This window comes from Crotalus tigris, unplaced genomic scaffold (genome assembly GCF_016545835.1).
Source record: "Crotalus tigris isolate CLP2741 ecotype Arizona unplaced genomic scaffold, ASM1654583v1 scf7180000024302.2721777, whole genome shotgun sequence".
Taxonomy (NCBI): domain Eukaryota; kingdom Metazoa; phylum Chordata; class Lepidosauria; order Squamata; family Viperidae; genus Crotalus; species Crotalus tigris.
In genome coordinates, this window is record NW_024100474.1 from 955,858 (window position 1) to 975,310 (window position 19,453).

At 37.1% G+C, this 19,453-nt stretch overlaps 1 protein-coding gene across 1 annotated transcript in view; it reads left to right on the forward strand.

The window, feature by feature from the left end:
* LOC120299590 (tetratricopeptide repeat protein 7A-like) overlaps positions 1–19,453 on the forward strand; it is a gene marked incomplete at its 5' end in the record, with an annotated part of 113,592 nt that overhangs the window by 48,025 nt on the left and 46,114 nt on the right. Inside the window, 2 exons of the mRNA XM_039324543.1 lie at positions 8,851–8,948; positions 13,085–13,219. Coding sequence (XP_039180477.1) covers positions 8,851–8,948; positions 13,085–13,219 — 233 coding nt within the window. The remainder of the gene's footprint in view (positions 1–8,850; positions 8,949–13,084; positions 13,220–19,453) is intronic.

Below are 19,453 nucleotides of genomic sequence, written 5' to 3' on the forward strand. Positions count from 1 at the left end.
ACTCTAGATTTGAAGAGGTTGCAGACAAGGTTTACATCTTGGAAGATAGATTTGAAGGCATGGAAAAAAAGATGGAAAATTCACAGGATGACATTGTTATGTCTCAGTACAGAGAAATGGAATATGCCTTAAGAATTAGGGGTCTCAAAGAAGATATGCAACAAGACCTGAGAGAGATCGTGGTAAATGACTTTGCTGTTATTTTGAATAGGGAGAAAGAGGAAATACGCAGAGAGGTTGAAAAACTATTCAGAGTTAACTCCTGGATTGCAAAACAGAGAAATTTACCAAGAGATGTGGTGGTTTATTTTGGAAAGAGATCTCTGCGCAATGAAATCATACAAGCCTTTTATAATAAGAGATTCCAGATTGCTGCTCAAGATGTTATTATTTTAAAGGAGATCCCATCTAAAATTCTAAGAAAGAGAAAAGACTTTGCTTTCTTATCTAATGAACTTAAAAAAAGAATGATGCCATTCAGATGGGAGATTCCGATGGGTATTGTTCTGAGCCATGCGGGGACGCGTTATAGACTTAATACAGTCACTAAAGCAAAGGAGTTTTACAGCTCGGTCCTGGGAGCAGGCTCACCATCATCTATGATGCAGAAAGTTCTGGATGGTAAAGAGGTTGAACAGCAGTCTGAAGGACCAGGTGTGATGGCGGCTGGAGAGTTACAGTTGGAGTGGTCCCGACAAGCAGAGATTAAAGAGCAAAGAATGACCCATGCAGCGCATAGACGCAAGGAAAAGGAACAACAGAGGAAAGAGGCTAAAGAATCTCTTCAAGAAAGTGCTTCGTTGCTAGTGGGAGGAGCAAGACCTAAGAGTTCTGCAGCACATTCTTCAATGGCAGATCTTCAAGCAGTCTTCTCCAGGCTTCTGGTTAAGGGAGATGGTAAAGCTCCTGACTTGGAATGTTAACGGCCTTAATTCCCCCCAGAAGAGAAAGAAAATCTTTCATTATTTAAAGCAACATAATAATGATATTATTTGTTTGCAGGAAACACATATTATACCTAAAGATCAAAAATATTTAGTCAATTCTCGTTTGGGATCTCATTTTGTATCTTCTGCTCCTGGGAAAAAAGGGGGTGTAGTTATTTACATCAAGCAAAACTTATCAGCCTGTTTGGTAGAATCTGATCTTCAAGGGAGATATGTTATGATTGAAGTTGGTTTATATGGTAAGAAAATACTTATAGTGGGATTGTACGCACCAAACCAACAACAGGAACAATTTTATAGATTATTACATCAGAAATTAACTTTGTTGGACTACAGATCTGTGATATTAATGGGTGATTGGAATGGTGTGTTAGATACACAAAGAGACAAAAAAGGATCTTCTACTTCTTTTAAACAGGCTAAATTACCTAAAGCTTTTTTTGATTTGAAAGAGGACTGGGAACTACATGACTACTGGCGTGAACGCAATCAGGAGGAGAGAGACTTTACTTTCTTTTCAGATAGACATCAATCCTTTTCAAGAATTGACTTTTTTTTATTACAATTGATTTATATTTTAGGGTAAAGAATGTTAAAAATTTTCCTAGGACATTGACGGATCATAGTCCAGTCTGGATGGAGTTGGTTGATGAAAGAGAGGAGAGGAGATCGTGGAGGATGAATGAAAATTTATTTAGACAAGAAAAGAATGTTCAAAAATTAAAGGAGCACTTAAAGGATTACTTTGTTTTAAATATGTATAAGGGAACTTCAATGTCAATGGTATGGGATGCAGGGAAAGCCTTTATGCGTGGGATTTTGATACAAATGAATAATGCTCATAGACAAAAGCAGATTCAGAAACGTAAGGAATTGGAAGATGAGATTAAATCAAAAGAAAAAATTTTGATTTCAAATCCCACAGATGAAAAGGTTAAAGAATCTATAAAATTGCTTAAAACACAATTCAATATGTTGATGGCTGATCAAACTGCAACTAACTTACTGTATATGAAACAAAATACATTTTGCAATGCTAACAAACCAGGGAGATGGTTGGCTTATCAATTAAGAAAGAAACAGAGACAGAGAATTATAGATAAAATAAATTATAATGGTAAACTAGTATATCATAAGGATTTGATTAAGAAATCTTTTTTAGATTGTTATCAAAAATTATATAAGAGTACTAAAATACAGGTTTTAGATATAGAAAATTATTTAAATGAAGCCAACTTCCCTAAATTAACAGAAGATCAGAAACAAGAAATTAATGGTTTAGTTACTAGTGAGGAAATTGAGACAGTGATTAAAGAATTAAAATTAGGTAAAGCACCGGGTACGGATGGTTTGACATCTATTTATTATAAAACCTTGGTGCAAGAGATGATTCAACCTTTAAGAGAACTTTTTAACAATATATTACAGGGTTTAGAGATTCCCCCATCATGGGGTAGAGCTTTTATATCTTTAATCCCAAAAGAAGATCAGGATCTTACTTCACCAAAGAATTACAGACCTATATCTCTTTTAAATGTAGATTATAAGATTTTTGCAAAAATTTTGGCTAATAGGCTTATGAGGGTTTTGCATCAGGTTATACATAAGGATCAAACGGGTTTTATAACTGGAAGGTACATGAAGAATAATGTCAGACAAATTATTAATTTATTAGAATACTTAGACAAAAATAATCAAGTTCCTGCAGGACTGATATTTTTAGATGCTGAAAAAGCTTTTGATCAATTGAATTGGCAATTTATGTTAAGATTAATTGAGAAAATGAATTTTGGAGAAAAAATTTTACAAGCTTTTGGTCTTATTTATCAAAAACAAACGGCACAACTTATTGTTAATGGGGGTTTATCAGAGGTCTTTACAATTGAAAAGGGGACTAGACAGGGATGTCCATTGTCACCATTGTTATTTGTTTTAACTTTGGAAATATTGTTGATTAAAATTCGAGAATCACAGGAAATAAAAGGAATAGAAGTTAATAAAAAAGAATATAAATTAAGAGCTTTTGCAGATGACTTAGTGGTCACCCTGTCCCAACTCACTTATTCTGTAGTAGAGTTATTACAATTGATATACCAATATGGATGGGTTTCGGGTTTTAAAATTAATAACAATAAGACTAAAATATTACCTAAAAATATGACCATTTTGGATAAGCAGACTTTGGTTAAGTTGACAGATTTTGAGGTTGTTGACAAGGTAAAATATTTGGGGGTTACTTTATCTGTTTCCAATGCAAAATTGTAAAAAAATAATTATGAAAGGTTATGGGTCAGGATACAAAGAGACTTGAAAAATTGGGAGAAATTGCAATTATCCCTTTTGGGAAGAATTGCGGTGATTAAAATGAATGTCCTGCCAAAGTTTCTTTTTTTGTTTCAAATGATACCTATTTTAAAGAATGAGATTAATTTAAATGAATGGCAGAAAGGTATCAATAAGTTTATTTGGGCGGGGAAAAAACCAAGAGTAAAACTTAAAATAATACAAGACATTCACGAGAGAGGTGGACTTAAGGTACCGAATTTGAAATTGTACTACGATGCGGTGGTTTTAACATTAATTAGTGATTGGGTTAATTTAACAAATGTAGAAATACTCCTTTTGGAGGGTTGGGATTTACTTTTTGGATGGCATGCCTATTTAATTTTTAATAAAAAAGTTGATAGGGTTTTTAAATCTCATATTATAAGGATTTCTCTATTTCGGGTTTGGAGGAAATATTACAGAAGTGATTTTAAAATTCCATTATGGGCTGTACCCTGGCATGCGATAGAGGGGATAAGGAGAGGAGTTAAGATGGATGGTGTTTCTTATGCACAATTACTTAGATGGGATGGTAAAAACTGGCAGTTAAAATCTTTGGAAAACCTAGCACAAGAAAATATCATATATTCATGGTTTCAGTATAGACAAATAGTGGACAGATGGAAGTTAGACTGTAATGTGGGTTTACTTAGAGAAGATGAAAATTTTCTTAAACAAGTAAAAGATCAAAGACGAACTCATATTAAGAGAATTTATGGGGTGCTAGTAGAATTGGATTCAGAGGCAGAATTAATTAAAGAATGTATGATCAAATGGGCACAAAATTTTGGTGAACCAGTTCTACTAGATACCTGGGAAATTATTTGGGTGAGGAATGTTAAATTTACACAAGCCCAGAATTTAAGGGAGAATTTTTATAAAATGTTTTACAGATGGCACCTTGATCCACAAAAAATGTCTCGTATGTATCCTGACTTACAGCCTAAATGTTGGAGATGTGTTTGTTCGGATGCTACTTATTATCATATTTGGTGGTCGTGTAAAAATATAAAAGCCTTTTGGATTAAGATATGGTGGAATATTCAAAGAATTTTTAGAAGGAGGGTAAAATTTACCCCACAATTGTTTTTATTAGGTATTGTTACTGACTGTGATATTAAAGACACAACATTGATGTTAAATTTAATTACAGCCGCAAGGCTGTTAGTAGGGCAATGTTGGAAGAAGGAATCTCTGCCTACTTTGCAAGAGTGGCTTTTTAAAGTTTCTTATTTGGCGGAAATGGCAAGGATTTCGGCTTTCTTGAAGGATCAATCGCAGGAGAAGTATTTTGCGGTATGGAAAAAATGGATAGATTTTATACAATATAAGTTGGATGTTAAAAAATATTATTTAGCTTTTCAATAACTTATATTTAAAATTTAAAATATTTTTTAGATTTTATTTTTTTATTTTTTTTTATTCTTTTTTCTTTTAAGTATTATTCTTTGGATAGTTATATTTCTTTATATATATATTATTGTTAATCATCTTATAATTTGTTTAATTAATGTTTTTAGTATTTAGATTTAATTATGGTTTATACTTTCTTTTAGATTATTCGAAGAAATCTTAATTAAGCCTATGTTCAGCTCTGGGAAGCTCGGGGGAGGTTCAGGATTCCTGCCTAAATCTAAATATAGACGCTTGAGTAAGAGACCTGAAAGTTGTAGAAAACATTAAGCATCCATAAGCAAGCATTGAAAGATATGTCACTTTATATCACTTGGAAATGAGAAGGGAGACAATATCATATAACCAGCTGTCTCTAAGAACTGGACCTTGGGAAATAACCATCATGGTTACCAAGTCTTGTTTGAAGAATAGCAGGATCCCAGGGATCCCCCCACTCCACCTTCCAGAGTGAAGACTTCCCAAGGCTGCTTTATTCCAGTGATAAACCTGAAAACTTTATGCAGGTTGCCATTTAGAATTCATTATAGCTTTGCTGGATTGCAGATCAAGGCAAATGGACAGACCAGAACTAAATATGAAGTCACTGCCAGCTGCCAGGAATTTATTCCATGTAGAACACACATCAGATCCTTGCACTCAGGGAAGGAGGGAGGGAGGGAGGGAGACAAAGAGAGAAAGAAAAGGAAATCCCTTCTCTTTTACCTCTGGCTGTGCTGTAGCTGGACAGAGATGTCAGGACACTTACACAAGCCCATAGAAACAGCTCTTCAACATTTTCTTTCTGGCAAAATGCCACCAACTGATATAGTAGCAGAGCTTGCTTGTTGTTCTCTTTCATTGATGTTGCTTGTTCATATCAAAGAGTGATAAAGTACAATACACCTACTTGCAGACAAATAATCCTATTTAATGCCATACAATAATGACATTCTTAATTGATTATTTATTGATCTTGAGTAGCAGTGAATAAAAATGGAATACTGTACATATCAACATTCACTCATGCCCTTGTGATGAAAATAGCTTTCTCTACTCGGGAGCTCTTCAGGGTGGATTATGGAGCTTGAAATCCAATACATTATTCATTGGTAGTATTAATTGATGGATTTTATTTCTGTACAGTGCTTCCTCCCAAGATGGCTTGACTTAAGATTATTATTAATTAAATCCATCACAATAAGCCAACCACGCTTAAAAATGTTGAATACTAAAACTACATTCAAATTAATTCTAAAAGAACAAAAAAGCAAAATACAGGCAATCTAACAGACCATCTGGTCCTAGAATCATAGATATCTTACATATGCCTGGTTTAATAGGGATTGTTTTTTGAAAGAAGACAGATGGGACAGGTTAACAAACTGGATTACAGTAATGTACTCAAACTTTATTTGTGTTGAATGCTACTGACACACAAGCTTGAGCTAATGACATATATATCATAATTACAGTGTTAATGTAATTAAAAACAATTTAATCTGGAGGCTCAATTAAAGGAGCAAGGTTTGATATCAAACCCTAAATGACCTTACTTCAGATGATTTTAGGAAGTATCTCTTCCTGCCACTATACACACACAAACACATATATTTAAGAATGACTCATATAGGCTCAGATATGGCTAGCTACACCCCAACAGGAAGTATATTGTAAATGGCCTTTCTCTCTTCTCTTTCTAGAAATCAATATTAAGATCCTTTAATGAGATTCAGATTTAGGTATATTTAAGGCAGGACCTATTGAAATCAATGTCCCTCATATCAAATTAAGACCAGTGCCTTTTTTCTAAAAAAAAAAAAAAAGGCACCAGAATTCACACACATCATACAACCCGCCTTGCCTACCCTACAAGGTTCCATCCAAAAAAGGTGCCGTGACTCCGTTCTGGGCGTTCTATGAGAAAAAAAGCCCTGATTAAGACTAATTGTTTTCAATGGAAATACACAAAGCATTACAGAGTTTGTGGGTCCAACTGGTTAGATGTGTTGGTGTGCTTTTTAAAGTCTTGTTTTTTTTTATTTAAAAAGAACATTCTCAATTATGATGTTGCATTATAGTATATAGTATATTTATATGTATATATCTAAAAATGTTACTAAAATGACTATGATTAGGTAGCATTAGAGTTATTCTTTCACTTACCTTCACAGAGTTGTTGTTGGAAAAAAAATGTGTAAAAGTGGGGAAAAAAGAAGTGAATGCCACCCCAAGCCCTTTGGTTGTTTTTTTTTAAAAGGATACAAATTCAATAAATAAACATTGCATATCAGTGCAAACATACCAACTTCATACTTAAAATATCTCCTAGAATTTTATTTATTAATAGCAAAAGCAGTATCCAAGGTTTTTTCCCTCTTTAGTTATATAAACAAATCTTAATTTCTAAGCAGAAAATGCATTTCCATTCTAGGAATGGCTGCTTTTTTGCTGCTCTCAAAGGCCTTATGCAGCACTACTTAGCTGGTGGAAAAATACTGCAGATAATTTCCAGTTGCCATCCAACCCACTTGCAATCAGTCCCCTCTATTCAGATTAAAGCAAGAAGACATACTGCTCAGTTGAGCTATCAAAAATATATTTTGATGTTTGTTTATTTATTAAACATCAGCAAATATAAACATAATTAGATGGCAACAGGGGACAAAAGGCAGCTAAAAAGCAGAGGGAGGGAGGGAGAGAGAGAGAGAGAGAAGGAGAGAGAAAAAGATGAACAAAAGGCAAAAGATAAAAAGCACAGGGGACTTAATAACCACAAATTACATTATCTATATCATAGCAAAAGGACAGAACTTGTCAGAGACATGGGAAACAATAACGTGGGTAATTAGCAGAAAATAGTCTTTGGTTATTCCAGACTTAACTCTTTTATGTACATAAGAGCATCACAATAGAGATGGAAAGTAGAACACCAGGCTCTACTTTCTCTATTCTGCACCATGAACAGAGCAATTTGGTTCATGAGAATGATCAGGGTGCCCACTCACCAGGCAGCTCTGGGCAGCAGACAGGGGTTAGAATATCATGTACAAAACTTTAGAGATTAAAGAGAAAAAAGATTCAGTCTACTTTAGAACATGGGATAACTAGTGAGAAACGAATGTGATATGTTATTTTGAGTACATACTAGTAAGAAGAATGTTATGCATTGATTAATTAATATTGTCTTTGATAATCAATTATATGCACTACACTTATCTATTACTATACTAATTATTGTTAGTTAAACATATTTACCCGGACAATAGTCTGTTGGCTAAATATTGAAAATCTTACTGGGGGATAACCCCAACGCTGACCCCAACCCCACCATAAACCCCAATCCCTACCCTGACCCTATTTTATCCCTAACCCTATAAAATTCAATAAAAACATTAAAAAAAAGAATATCATGTACAAAGGAAAATGATAAAAATGACAAAATATAATAAAAACATTCTATGCCAAACACAACCCATAGTTAGTTATAAATCTCTCTATGTTGAGATAAGTAACAAAATGCTAGGACTGAGCCAGTGATGACTAGTATAATTTTGTCTTCAGTCAGTTTTCCTCATTGGGGTGGAGCAGAACAAAACTCTCTATACTAGGAAGAGATCACATTTTCCCTACTTCACAAGTAGAAAATAAGCAAATGGTCAGATTTTCAGCAGCAGAAGCCACTTTGCTAAAACCTGTCTGATTAATCCAAGTGCATCAATCACCACTGACATCATCATCCTGCCTTGGCAGTTTGCTTTATCAAAATTTTCACACAGTATGGCTTGTGACACAACAAACTTCTGTCTTTTCAACAGAAATCCCTGCTGCCTGAGTAATTTTGACCGCCACTATGTCATATGCCCCCACATTTCAGCTTTCAAAGTTGATAGATGCTCATTTTCTAGGACTGATTATTACTGTTATTTAAATTTCTCCCATCTTTCTGCAGAAGCATACCTCTTCCTTTGTTTCCCCACAACAACTCTATAAAGTAAAGTTGAATTGAAAGGAAATAATGGACCCAAAATCACTCACTGAATCTTCATGATTGAAGGTTGGCTAGAACTTGGGTCTCCCAAATTCTAGTCCAAGCCCCCATCTACCACGGCGTTCTGGCTTTAGCATATACCCTGCCTTTTAAGTAAATTGTAATTAACATGTTTATCCTGTTGTTCTTTTCCAGTGATTCAGAAAAGACAAACAGTTTGATTGAGACAGTACCAGCCAAAAAGAATAATAACGTGTATCTTACTCTACCTGATGCCCATGATAACGATTCCGGTAAGAGAAACAAAAGATATTAATGGATGGCCTAAATCCAGTTTGAACAATCACATATAAATAGACTTCATTTTTTTACATTCAGTGCATTCTACCATACAAACGTCTTATTCCCTGCTAATATATTATGAGGAATGCCTTTATTTCAAGATTTTATTATATTACTCTGTTAGTGATAGCAATACTTTTGTGGATAGAATCAACCAAAAATAGATCAATGTTAGGTCAATGTTCCCCAATTTGACACAGTATGTTGAATTATATATCTCATAACCAGCAGCCAATATATGTGCTGTGTGTTGTATCAGTTGCCTTTGATGGCTCTATATTGCTTCTGTCGCCATAGACAATATACCTCGGTGTCAATAAATACTCATTTTCCTGACTGTGAGATTTTTATAGGCATCTGTTTGACTGTTACTAGACTTAATTCTGGATTAGGAAAATCTAATCTAGCAGAATTCTTTCTGTGTTCTCAACGAAGTTCCGAGGAACATTGCTGCAATAAAAGTATAGCTACACCATGGATTTATGAAATATTGTCTTTTTCACCCATGTCACCCAGGAATAAAGAAATTGCAATTCAGTATTATTAAAGGCCACATCTGTCTATTTTATAATGCCACATAAATGCTGAACTGGTTAAAATGGCTGGCTGACTTGCAGACATAGCAGAAATGTGCAATTAAATTACAGAAGTGTGTCAGACAGATTCTCTCTACATAATCAACCTTGTAGCTTACCTTCAAGACATGATAATCACATCCATAAATTCAACCCATATTCATATAGAGCAAGCAACAGTTACTAAATAAACTGTTGAATAAAATCTTATTTTTGATGGACCCCTGATCAAGAAATTATGCAAATAAGTGTGCACATGCTCAGAGATGTAGCTATTTGCAAAGTGCCCCACCAGAGAGCTGATGTCAGTTTAATGAAGTTGTGAGAGGTCAGTGACAAGCCAAAAGTAGTACTTTATTTTCAACTGATTGTTGCTATTTGTGAATTTGACACATCTTTAGTAAAGAGGTTAGTGGGAATATAGAGTATAGAGTGAAGTCCAGGAAAGCAAGGAAATTGTGTATATTATGGCTTCAGCGATTAATCTCAGGGTTTCCAAGTTCCAGTGCAATGGTAGAAAACTTTGAGGTCCAGACTGACTCTCCATGATCTTTCATTACTCTTTAGAATGATTTAAAAAATGGAGAAAATTATTCCAAGGGGTTCCTTTTCTTGGTTCTTGTGTCCAGATATTCAATGCCAAAAAGAACTCTTAATTTTGTTCCCCTCAAGGCTATTTTCAGGAGATTGGAGCCTACCGGAGAAAAACTGTTCTTTCCTAGAAGGCAGAGGCAAGACTGATGGCATTTATTCTTAAGAAACAGGATGCAGTTTTGTTTTGCCCTTGCATTCTTAATTTTTTTCTGGTGGCTCCATCTCTCCAATAACTGAAATTATTATTGCACAATTGAGGTAATTTTACACAATAAGGTTATAAGAGTTGTGAAGTCAGGAAAAGAAATCTATAAATGCAAGTAAATGCCAACTGAGCAAATGATTCTTGGCATAGTTACATTACTGAATGTTATATTTGAAGTTTATTTGATTTCAAATAGACAACTTGCCTTTTGATCAAATGGTTTTCAAGTCTATTTACAACAAACTAAGATGACAGAAGAAAGCCAGTTGGAAGATAGAAAAAGCCAAGCCTTGATATGTTTCCTAGAAATGAGCTAGCTACTGAAAGCTTAGGATCATAAATTCTGCAATAAGCCTAAGGGGAATTTATGTGTATTTATGAAGTGTGGTTTGTTGTTGCCCTAGGTATAGTTATACTGAGATATGAATAGACTCTTTTTATCCAGGCTATGCGGAATGTGCTTGCAGCAATCATGAAGCCTAGGAAGAGGCTGGGGAAAATTAAGACCTGGGCATTCCCCAGATCCTCTGGGCACCATGTTTGTTTTCTGGGATATGTCTCCATGATTGTAGGCATAAGGCACAATTTGTCCAATATTAAACAATATTCTTCATGTAAAGGATGACTTACCACTATCCGATGATGTCATGTTTCAACTTATTTCATATTTGATAGAAGAATTTTCTCCTTTTTTTGCTTAGGAAGGCTGTATAAACAAGAATTTGAGCTTTAAGGGATATTTGGTGGGCTACTTGTCATAGGACAAAACATATCTATGTTTGAACAGTAGTCGAAATGAGTAGTTTAAGATTCTACCTAACCACAGTAAAAGAAATTGTAGTTCACAGGTTTACAAAAGCTAAATTCCTCTCAGAATGTGGTGATGCAATCTGCGTTCTTAGAAACCTGCAATGTATGTATGTATGTATGTATGTATGTATCTTACCATAGGGTGACTCAGGGTGGCTTATGATTGTAAGCTACCCAAAGTTAGATAACCAGATAGCTAACTAGATAGATAGATAGATAGATAGATAGATAGATAGATAGATAGATAGATAGATAGATAGATAGATAGATAGATAAGAGCTGGAGGGAGGGAGGGGGCGCAGGGTCGGGGGGGGGGAATCTGTTGTTAACCAATCAATCACCTCTACTGTGATGCTTCCAATTGGGCTCTTACAAAAGGTCAGGAGGGTTGGGGCCAACCTCACATAGGAAGGCAAAATGTTCCAGGAGACAGATGCAGTGGCAGAGAAGGCCCTACTCCTGGACCCACTAACTGGAATAATTGGGCCTTTGCCAGCATGCTTCCTTTGCCAGCACAGGTGGGACAAGCAAAGGAGTCATTCAAATAACCTGGACCTATGCCATGAAGGGCTTTAAAGGAGATTATTGACACTTTTAAATGCATCCAGAAGCAGACTAGCGGCCAATGCATCTCATGGAGGAGTGGTTTTACATGGGCCCTTCTTTGGGCCCCAAGAACTGCCCATGCTGCTGCATCAGCTTTTGAATGCTCTTCAAGGGAGCCCCATGTACATACATTATAATAGTCCAATCATGAGATGACTAGGGCCTGAATGACTAAGGGCAGGAACTTCTGATCCAGGAAAGGCAGCAATTGGCACACAATCTGAAGTTGTGCAAGGACTCTCCTAGCAGCAAATACCACCTGCTCTTCAAGCAGGAGTCATGAGTCCAGGAGAACCTTCATGTTGCAGACCAGATCTATCAGGAGTAGTCCTACCCCATCCAGAAAGTTCTGGATCTCGGGGCAAGCCATTTGGTCTATATACCAAATGGGACCAGTCTTGAAGAAAGGAGCCAAACCAGGGCAAAACTGTGCCATCACCCAGCCCCAGCCCATAGATGGCCCACATTTTCCAATCTGGCATTGGCAATGGCTTTCTAAGCTTCTGGGCATAGTTCCCTTTCTTGTGTTTGCAGTCTTGAAATTCTAAAAATTGCATCTGGGACTGTTCATACCTACAGAATGTCTGATTGCTCCCTGATATACCATATGATCTACAGTTTAAATTGTAAAGTCACAAACTCCTAGCCTTTACAATTGCAAAATTAGGGTTTATTGTATGAGGAAAATATCTGTTGTACAATATACTGCAACCTCAGAATTCTGTTTAACAGGTGCCAGCATTGGGATGCTTGTGAAGATTTAAAAAAAAACAAAACAATTCAGAGTACCCCTAGCAGCAGAAATTTTTGGTAATGCTGCTTCATTAATTGATTTGGACGTACATAAGGACATAAACAATGCCCTGCATTCTGTTCTTGAAATGGCCAACCATCTGCACAAATAAGTCCACTAGTTTCCCGGGAGATGGCCTTCAGAGACAGTCACTCTGCCGTCAAGGCTAATAATGATTTCTGCTTTAGACTTTTTCATTATCCAAATACTATCATTTGAATTACATTGTTAACCTCAATAGGTTGATTATGTATATTTAGTTGATCATAATAAGCAGGGCTTTTTTTCTAAAAAAAAAAGGTGCCGGAACTCACACATGTCATACAACCCGCCTTGCTTACCCTATAAGGTCCCATCCAAAAAAGGTGCCGGAACTCTGTTCTGGGCATTCTATGAGAAAAAAAAGCCCTGATAATAAGGAAATTGCCTCATTTTGGATTTATTTGAATAGGTCATTACAGCATATTTATTTAATCAGTATTCTGTTTCTACTGTATATTCCAGGTTCCCAGCGAGCATCTTCCATTGCAGCATCACGACTGGAACAGGCCATGTCAGAGATAACTATGCAGAGTTCTGCCTCAAAGCAAGGGCCTATTCAGCTGTGGACAACTCTTGAACAGATCTGGTTGCAGGCTGGTAAGTTGTATTCATGTAATTATTCATTCTGAGATTCTGACAATCATCTTGGCATAAATACTGTAGTTGCAAAGTATCTTCTACAGATTTGTATTAGTAAGTAGACAAAGGTTGGAATAGCTGCAGTCTTGCTTTACAATCTTCTGGAAGGCCACAGGAAGCCATCTGGTAACTGGATAACTTCATTATAGTTTCTGGGTTTGGGGAGGGAGGTGTTGGGGATATAAATAGAAATAGAATTATAGTGGGAAACTTCTTAGAGGAAAGCCACCCCTATCTGGGGGCTTCAGAGCATTTAAAGGAAGAAATGAGAATAGTTTTCAAACTTTAATTTTGGAGAGGAAATCATAGAAAGGTCATAATTATGGAAATTCAGCCATTTTGTCATCAAAATTTGGCAGAATCCTAGGATAATAGGATATTAGAGATTATATGCAAACTTTAGATCATCCATCTATATTATCTTACCTGAGGTCCACATTGCCATCATCAGAAGACAAGATTGGCCTTTAATTCCATGTGTCCCTATATGTTTGGTGAGAAGTCATACACAAAATAAGTGCATTAAATTTACAAGAGGCTTAATTCAACATTTATTTCATTTTTTTAAAAAGGAGGTAAGCCTGAACCTCCCATAGCAGAAAATTGCCATTTTTTGAGAAATGTTGAGAATATCAAATATATCTATGAGTTGCCTACCTCTTCTGACAGAATATAATAATAATAATAATAATAATAACAACAACAACAACAACAATATTGTTGACAGAGATTATTGTACTGTTTCCTCTGTCAACAATACTCAATAACTCAGGACATGGCTATCAAACATCAAAAACATCTGCCAGACTATCCCACCTCCTTTACATGGATGATCTGAAGCTATATGGAAAAACATCATCTGAAATAGAATCACTGCTCAACACTGTCCGTATATATAGCCAAGATATTGCAATGGAGTTTGGCTTGGACAAATGTGCCACACTTACTATCAAACAAGGAAAAATAGTGAAAACTGAAGGAATCAAGATGCCCACGAAAATAACATTAAGAGTCTGGATCAGGAAGTTTACTACAAATACTTGGGTATTCTTCAAGATGACAACATCAAGCACACTGAAGTCAAGAAAAAGATTAGAGGTGAATACATCAAGAGAGTGAAGAAGATCTTAAAATCCAAACTCAATGGAGGAAATACCATAAAGGCAATCAACACCTGGGCAATTCCAGTCATTAGATACACAGCTGGAATAGTGGACTGGACTCAAGCAGAACTAAAAGGAAGGAAGATAGGAAGACCAGAAAAATAATGACACAGTGACATTGATAGACTTTATCTACCAAGGCAAATAGGTGGGCGTGGAATGCTGCAAGTACATCAGATGGTTGAAGAAGAAAAAATGGCTTTGGAAGAATATCTGAAGGACAGTGATGAAAATGCACTGAAATTAGTATATCAGGAAGGCTTACTGACTACTGGAGAGACCAAACTGGCCTATAAGAAAGACCAAATGAAGAACAGAATAGAGGCATGGGAAGACAAAGCACTACATGGCCAATACATTAAAAAAAATAGCTGGGAAAGCAGATAATAACCTGGCAATGGCTAAGAGCAGGAAAATTGAAGAAAGGGACCGAGGGACTAATTCTGGCTGCAAAGACCAAGCCTTAAGGACAAATGCATATAAAGTCAAAATTGAGAAGACAGCAACAGACAGTAAGTGCCGTCTATGCAAAGACGCTGAAGAAATAGTAGACCACCTGGTAAGCTGCTGCAAGAAGATCGCACAGACTGACTATAAGCAGCGGCATGACAAAGTAGCAACAATGGTGCATTGGAAGATCTGCAAGAAATATCATTTAGCTGTAAGCAAGAACTGGTGGGATCATAAAATAGAGAAAGTCATAGAAAATGATAAAATTAAACTGCTCAGGGACTTTAGAATTCAAACAGACAAGCACCTGCAACATAACACTCCAGACCTAACAATTGTCGATAAAAAAGACAAAAAAGTCTGGATAGTGGACGTGGCAATGCCTGGAGACAGCAGAATAGACGAGAAAGAACTGGAGAAGATAACAAAATACAAAGACCTACAAATAGAAATAGAAAGACTGTGGCAAAAGCAAGCAAGGGTAGTACCAATAGTTATAGGCTCCTTGGGTGCAATCCCCAAACAACTGGAGCACCACTTGAACACCATTGGCATTGACAAATTCGCTATTAGTCAATTGCAAAAGGCGGCCTTACTAGGAACTGCTTCCATCCTGCGACGATATCTGTAATACCATCAAATATCCACATCTGCCTATCCCAGGTCCTGGGTAAGGACTCAGTAGGTAGACAAAATGCCAAATCCAGTCTGAACATCTGGCTGACTGTGCGATGATCCATAATAATAATAATATTTTATGCCACCCATCTCCCCTATAAGATGATTGTGGAATTGCAGTTTAAGTAATAAGTCCTATGAAGAAAGGCTGAATGAATTAAGTGTATCTATATATTTAATATATTTATTTTTAAAAATATATTTCTACATTGCATTCATATTAAAATATCACAAAATAATGTATACAAAATGCAATTAAAAGGGAAAAATCTGTCATAACATAAGGAAATACAATAAATTATAGAGCACTTAAAATTGTAGCTGCATTAGTAATCATGTTTAGTGTTTCAATTGGGATAGACCAGTGATGGCAAACCTTTTAGGGACCGAGTGCCCCAAAACTGCCCCCCATCCCCATCCCTGCTCTGCCCTGCCCACTGGGCCACCCATCACCTCTACGGCCCACCACAGATCACCCAGGCAGCCCAGCAGCACCATAGCGGCCATGCCCTCCACCCATGCCCTGCAGTATCATCTGCGTGTCACAGGGCGCAAGGGCAGAGTCTTGTCCCCCCTGCCCGGCTACCATGTCCTTGGCAGCGCTGTTTCGCGTGGGCCGCGCCCAAGGGCGACTCTCCTCTGGGGGGGGGCTCCTGGTGAGGAGGGGGCGGTGGGAGGAGGCAGGGCTGGAGAGATGGTGCGTGTGCCCACAGAGAGGGCTCTGAGTGCCGCGTCTGGCACCCGTGCCATAGGTTCACCATCACTGGGATAGACAGTTTCCATAGAAATCTGATTTCAAATCTGAGGAAAAAAAGGTCGTGGTAGAATCTCTCAACATATTTATAAAATCAAGGACTTAAATCCTTGCTTGCAAGTTGCAACAACATCAGTGCTGTTTTTCTGGGGAAAATCAAAGTGTATTGACAACATCACTTTCCTAAATTTTATACTGATCTTCCGTCTACCAAATAGTTAGGTTTGTCCTTATTAGATTTTGCTGTGATCAAGGAACAAGTAAACAATCCCAGCAATTGTTCTGTTCTAATCCAGAGGCAAGTGAGGTTCCTCACCAATGGATGCAATAGGAAGGCAGGCTTCAGTTCACAAGAATCAGAGGCCACACAAATTAGACAGATATTTGGAAGATAAAATGTTGCTTCCAAGATTAGAGGCAATATAACGCTGAAGGCTGCTTGCTAGACAAAAATAGTCCAAGAGAATTATCATCCGAGTATCCTGCTCGTCTCTAATGAAATATTCACTGGCTTTTATATCTTAGCTTCATAATCTGGAAATAGAAAGTTCTTGATAAAACAAATCCTAGACACTTTTGCTGCTGAAAATTCAATCAACAGCTGTACTTTTTTTCAGGTTAAAAAGGCCTGAACTAGCAATAAGGGGAACTTTGATCCCAGATGGTTCATCTGCACTTTAAAAAGCCATTTAACTTCTCAGGACAGAAATCCAATTGTTTCTGCCTGAGTACTTTAGTGACAAGAAGAATGATTTTGACACTGCTTTCAAATGCATTCAGAGTTTCAGATCAGTGTTTTACATAAACCAGCTCTAAGCTTCTTTCCATTGTGTATCCATGGCAAGTTGATATGGTTCATCAACAATAAACTGCCAGAACAATAAACTGTTCCAAAAAAAACAGTAACTGCAGATCTGTTCTGCAGAGGATAGGCCATCCATGAAGCACTTCCTGCCATTCTCAGAACCCATTGGTAAAATAGCAATGAAATCTTTTTTCTTTCTTTATAAAAGAAAGCTAGTCTTGAGCCCAAGACTGGTCATCATTTGGCAGGTAAGGCAAGAGGGAGTCACTATGCAATGTGAAGATCTTAGGCTGTTTTCTGTTAGAGAATTTTAATTTCTCTGTTGGTGAAAAAATAAATCAGAAGCTCTCACAGTTGACTGCATTTAGCTGATTCAAAATAACTTCTTTATATACATATCAAAATATTACCATACATTCTTCTTTACAGCAACATAGCTCAATTGAAGACTTCTTACAGAGAGATACAGCGACAAACCTGAGACTGAAAATTCAGCTTCTAACTCAATATCTTTTTTTGCACAGACTCAGTAGCACTTTCTCCATATTGGCTGACTGAGTTACCACATGACTATTCCAACATTTTCACACAACATGCTACCCATGTTTAACTGATTTATTGTTTGCTAAACCAACCTAATCGCCTGGGTTCAAAACACCATAAAGCCAACATACACAAAGAACATCTAGCTGTATTCAGACAATATGTTTATCAGTGATTTATATAAATAAATAAATATTTATTTATTTATATCCCACCTTTATTATTTTTACAAATAGCTCAAGATGGCAAACATATCCAATGCATGTTCCTCCTCTTATTTTCCCCAGAACAACAATCCTGTGAGGTGAGTTGGGGCTGAGAGAATGAGTGACTGGTCCAAGATCACTGAGCTGGCTTTCATGACTAAAGTGGGACTTGAATTCATTGTCTCCCGTTTTCTGGCCTTAACCACTAGACCAAACTTGTTGTCAGACCTGCAGCAATCAAGTCCCTTAGGACAGGGGTCCCCAACCCTCAGTCTGTGGACTGGTACCGGGCTGCGGCATGCCAGCAACTGGTCCACACAAACAAGCAAAGCCCCCTCCATGGAATGCAGGCAGCACACAAAACCACACACTCTCCAGTCCACGGGAAAACCTTTCTCCATGTAACTGGTCCCTGGTGCCCAAAAGGTTGGAGACCTCTGCCTTAGGAAAAAAAGAACCTCAACTCCATTTGGGTAAAGTGATAGGTTCTTTTACTAATGGTTGCTGGCTAGAAAGTCAGGCTAGAACTAAATTTCTCATGTGAAAAGTTATGAATTTTTCCACTCATCCCAGCCCTCCCCCCCCATGACCAGTTCATCTTTAGCCAACAAAGAGCCCCATAGGTGTTATGAGAAATGCTAAGATCTTTGGGGCAGTCCGCATTCCATTCTCAGGGTGTGTGGCCTTGAGTGCTGGCCCAAACTGGTTCCATGCTTCCCTGGTCTTTGTCAAGCTGTCATCCCTCCTCCCTATTTCCCATCCCATGCATGTTTATTGCCCACTTGTCCTCCCCACCCCCATGCTTCCTTCTCCCTGGCCTTTGATAGTAGGATGCCAGTGAGGCACCAAGCCAAAGATGGCAGACTTGACACGTATCCAATTTCTTGGGTTAAAGATATTAACCTAAACAGAAAGTAAGATTTGCAAGCATGCTAGGCTGAAACATGGGTGACCAGTTTAATTCAGTATTTTATGCAATAATAACTTCTGACCCAGATTAGCCAATTTAACCTAGTTTGTCATATGTGCCCAACTTTTTTTTAGTAAAGAATAATGAATAATCATCCTGTATTTGTGGATTTATTTGGAAATTCAGGTAAATATTGCACTGATCTCCAATTCTGTTACTGTGAATTCTGAGATAGCGACTATAATCAATAGATCTAATAAGTTTATATCTCAGTTAGTCCTTATGTCTCCAGTCTGGAGGAAGGTCGATAAAGAGGAAGAGGAGGATGGACTTCTCATCCAAGAAACAGAGCTGCAAGGAATTTAAAGGAATAGCTCCATTTCTTGCAACTGTGCACTGCTGAATAGCCCCAAATGATGCCATTTGCATCATTGAATGAAAATATGGAGAACCAAAAGCCTTGAGAGTCTGGCTAATGGTATAAAGACTGTTACCTTTATATTTGTTTGTTAACTTGCAGAGATGTCTGACTAAGTATTGTTGGAAACAGGATGGCCATCTAATTTATTTGCAGTTGAGTGAACAGGTATCACAAAAATTTAGAGATGGATGTCAAAAATCTTCTAATCAAACCCCTGATCAGTACAGGATTAGCTAAAATATTTTAGACTACCTCTGCTTGA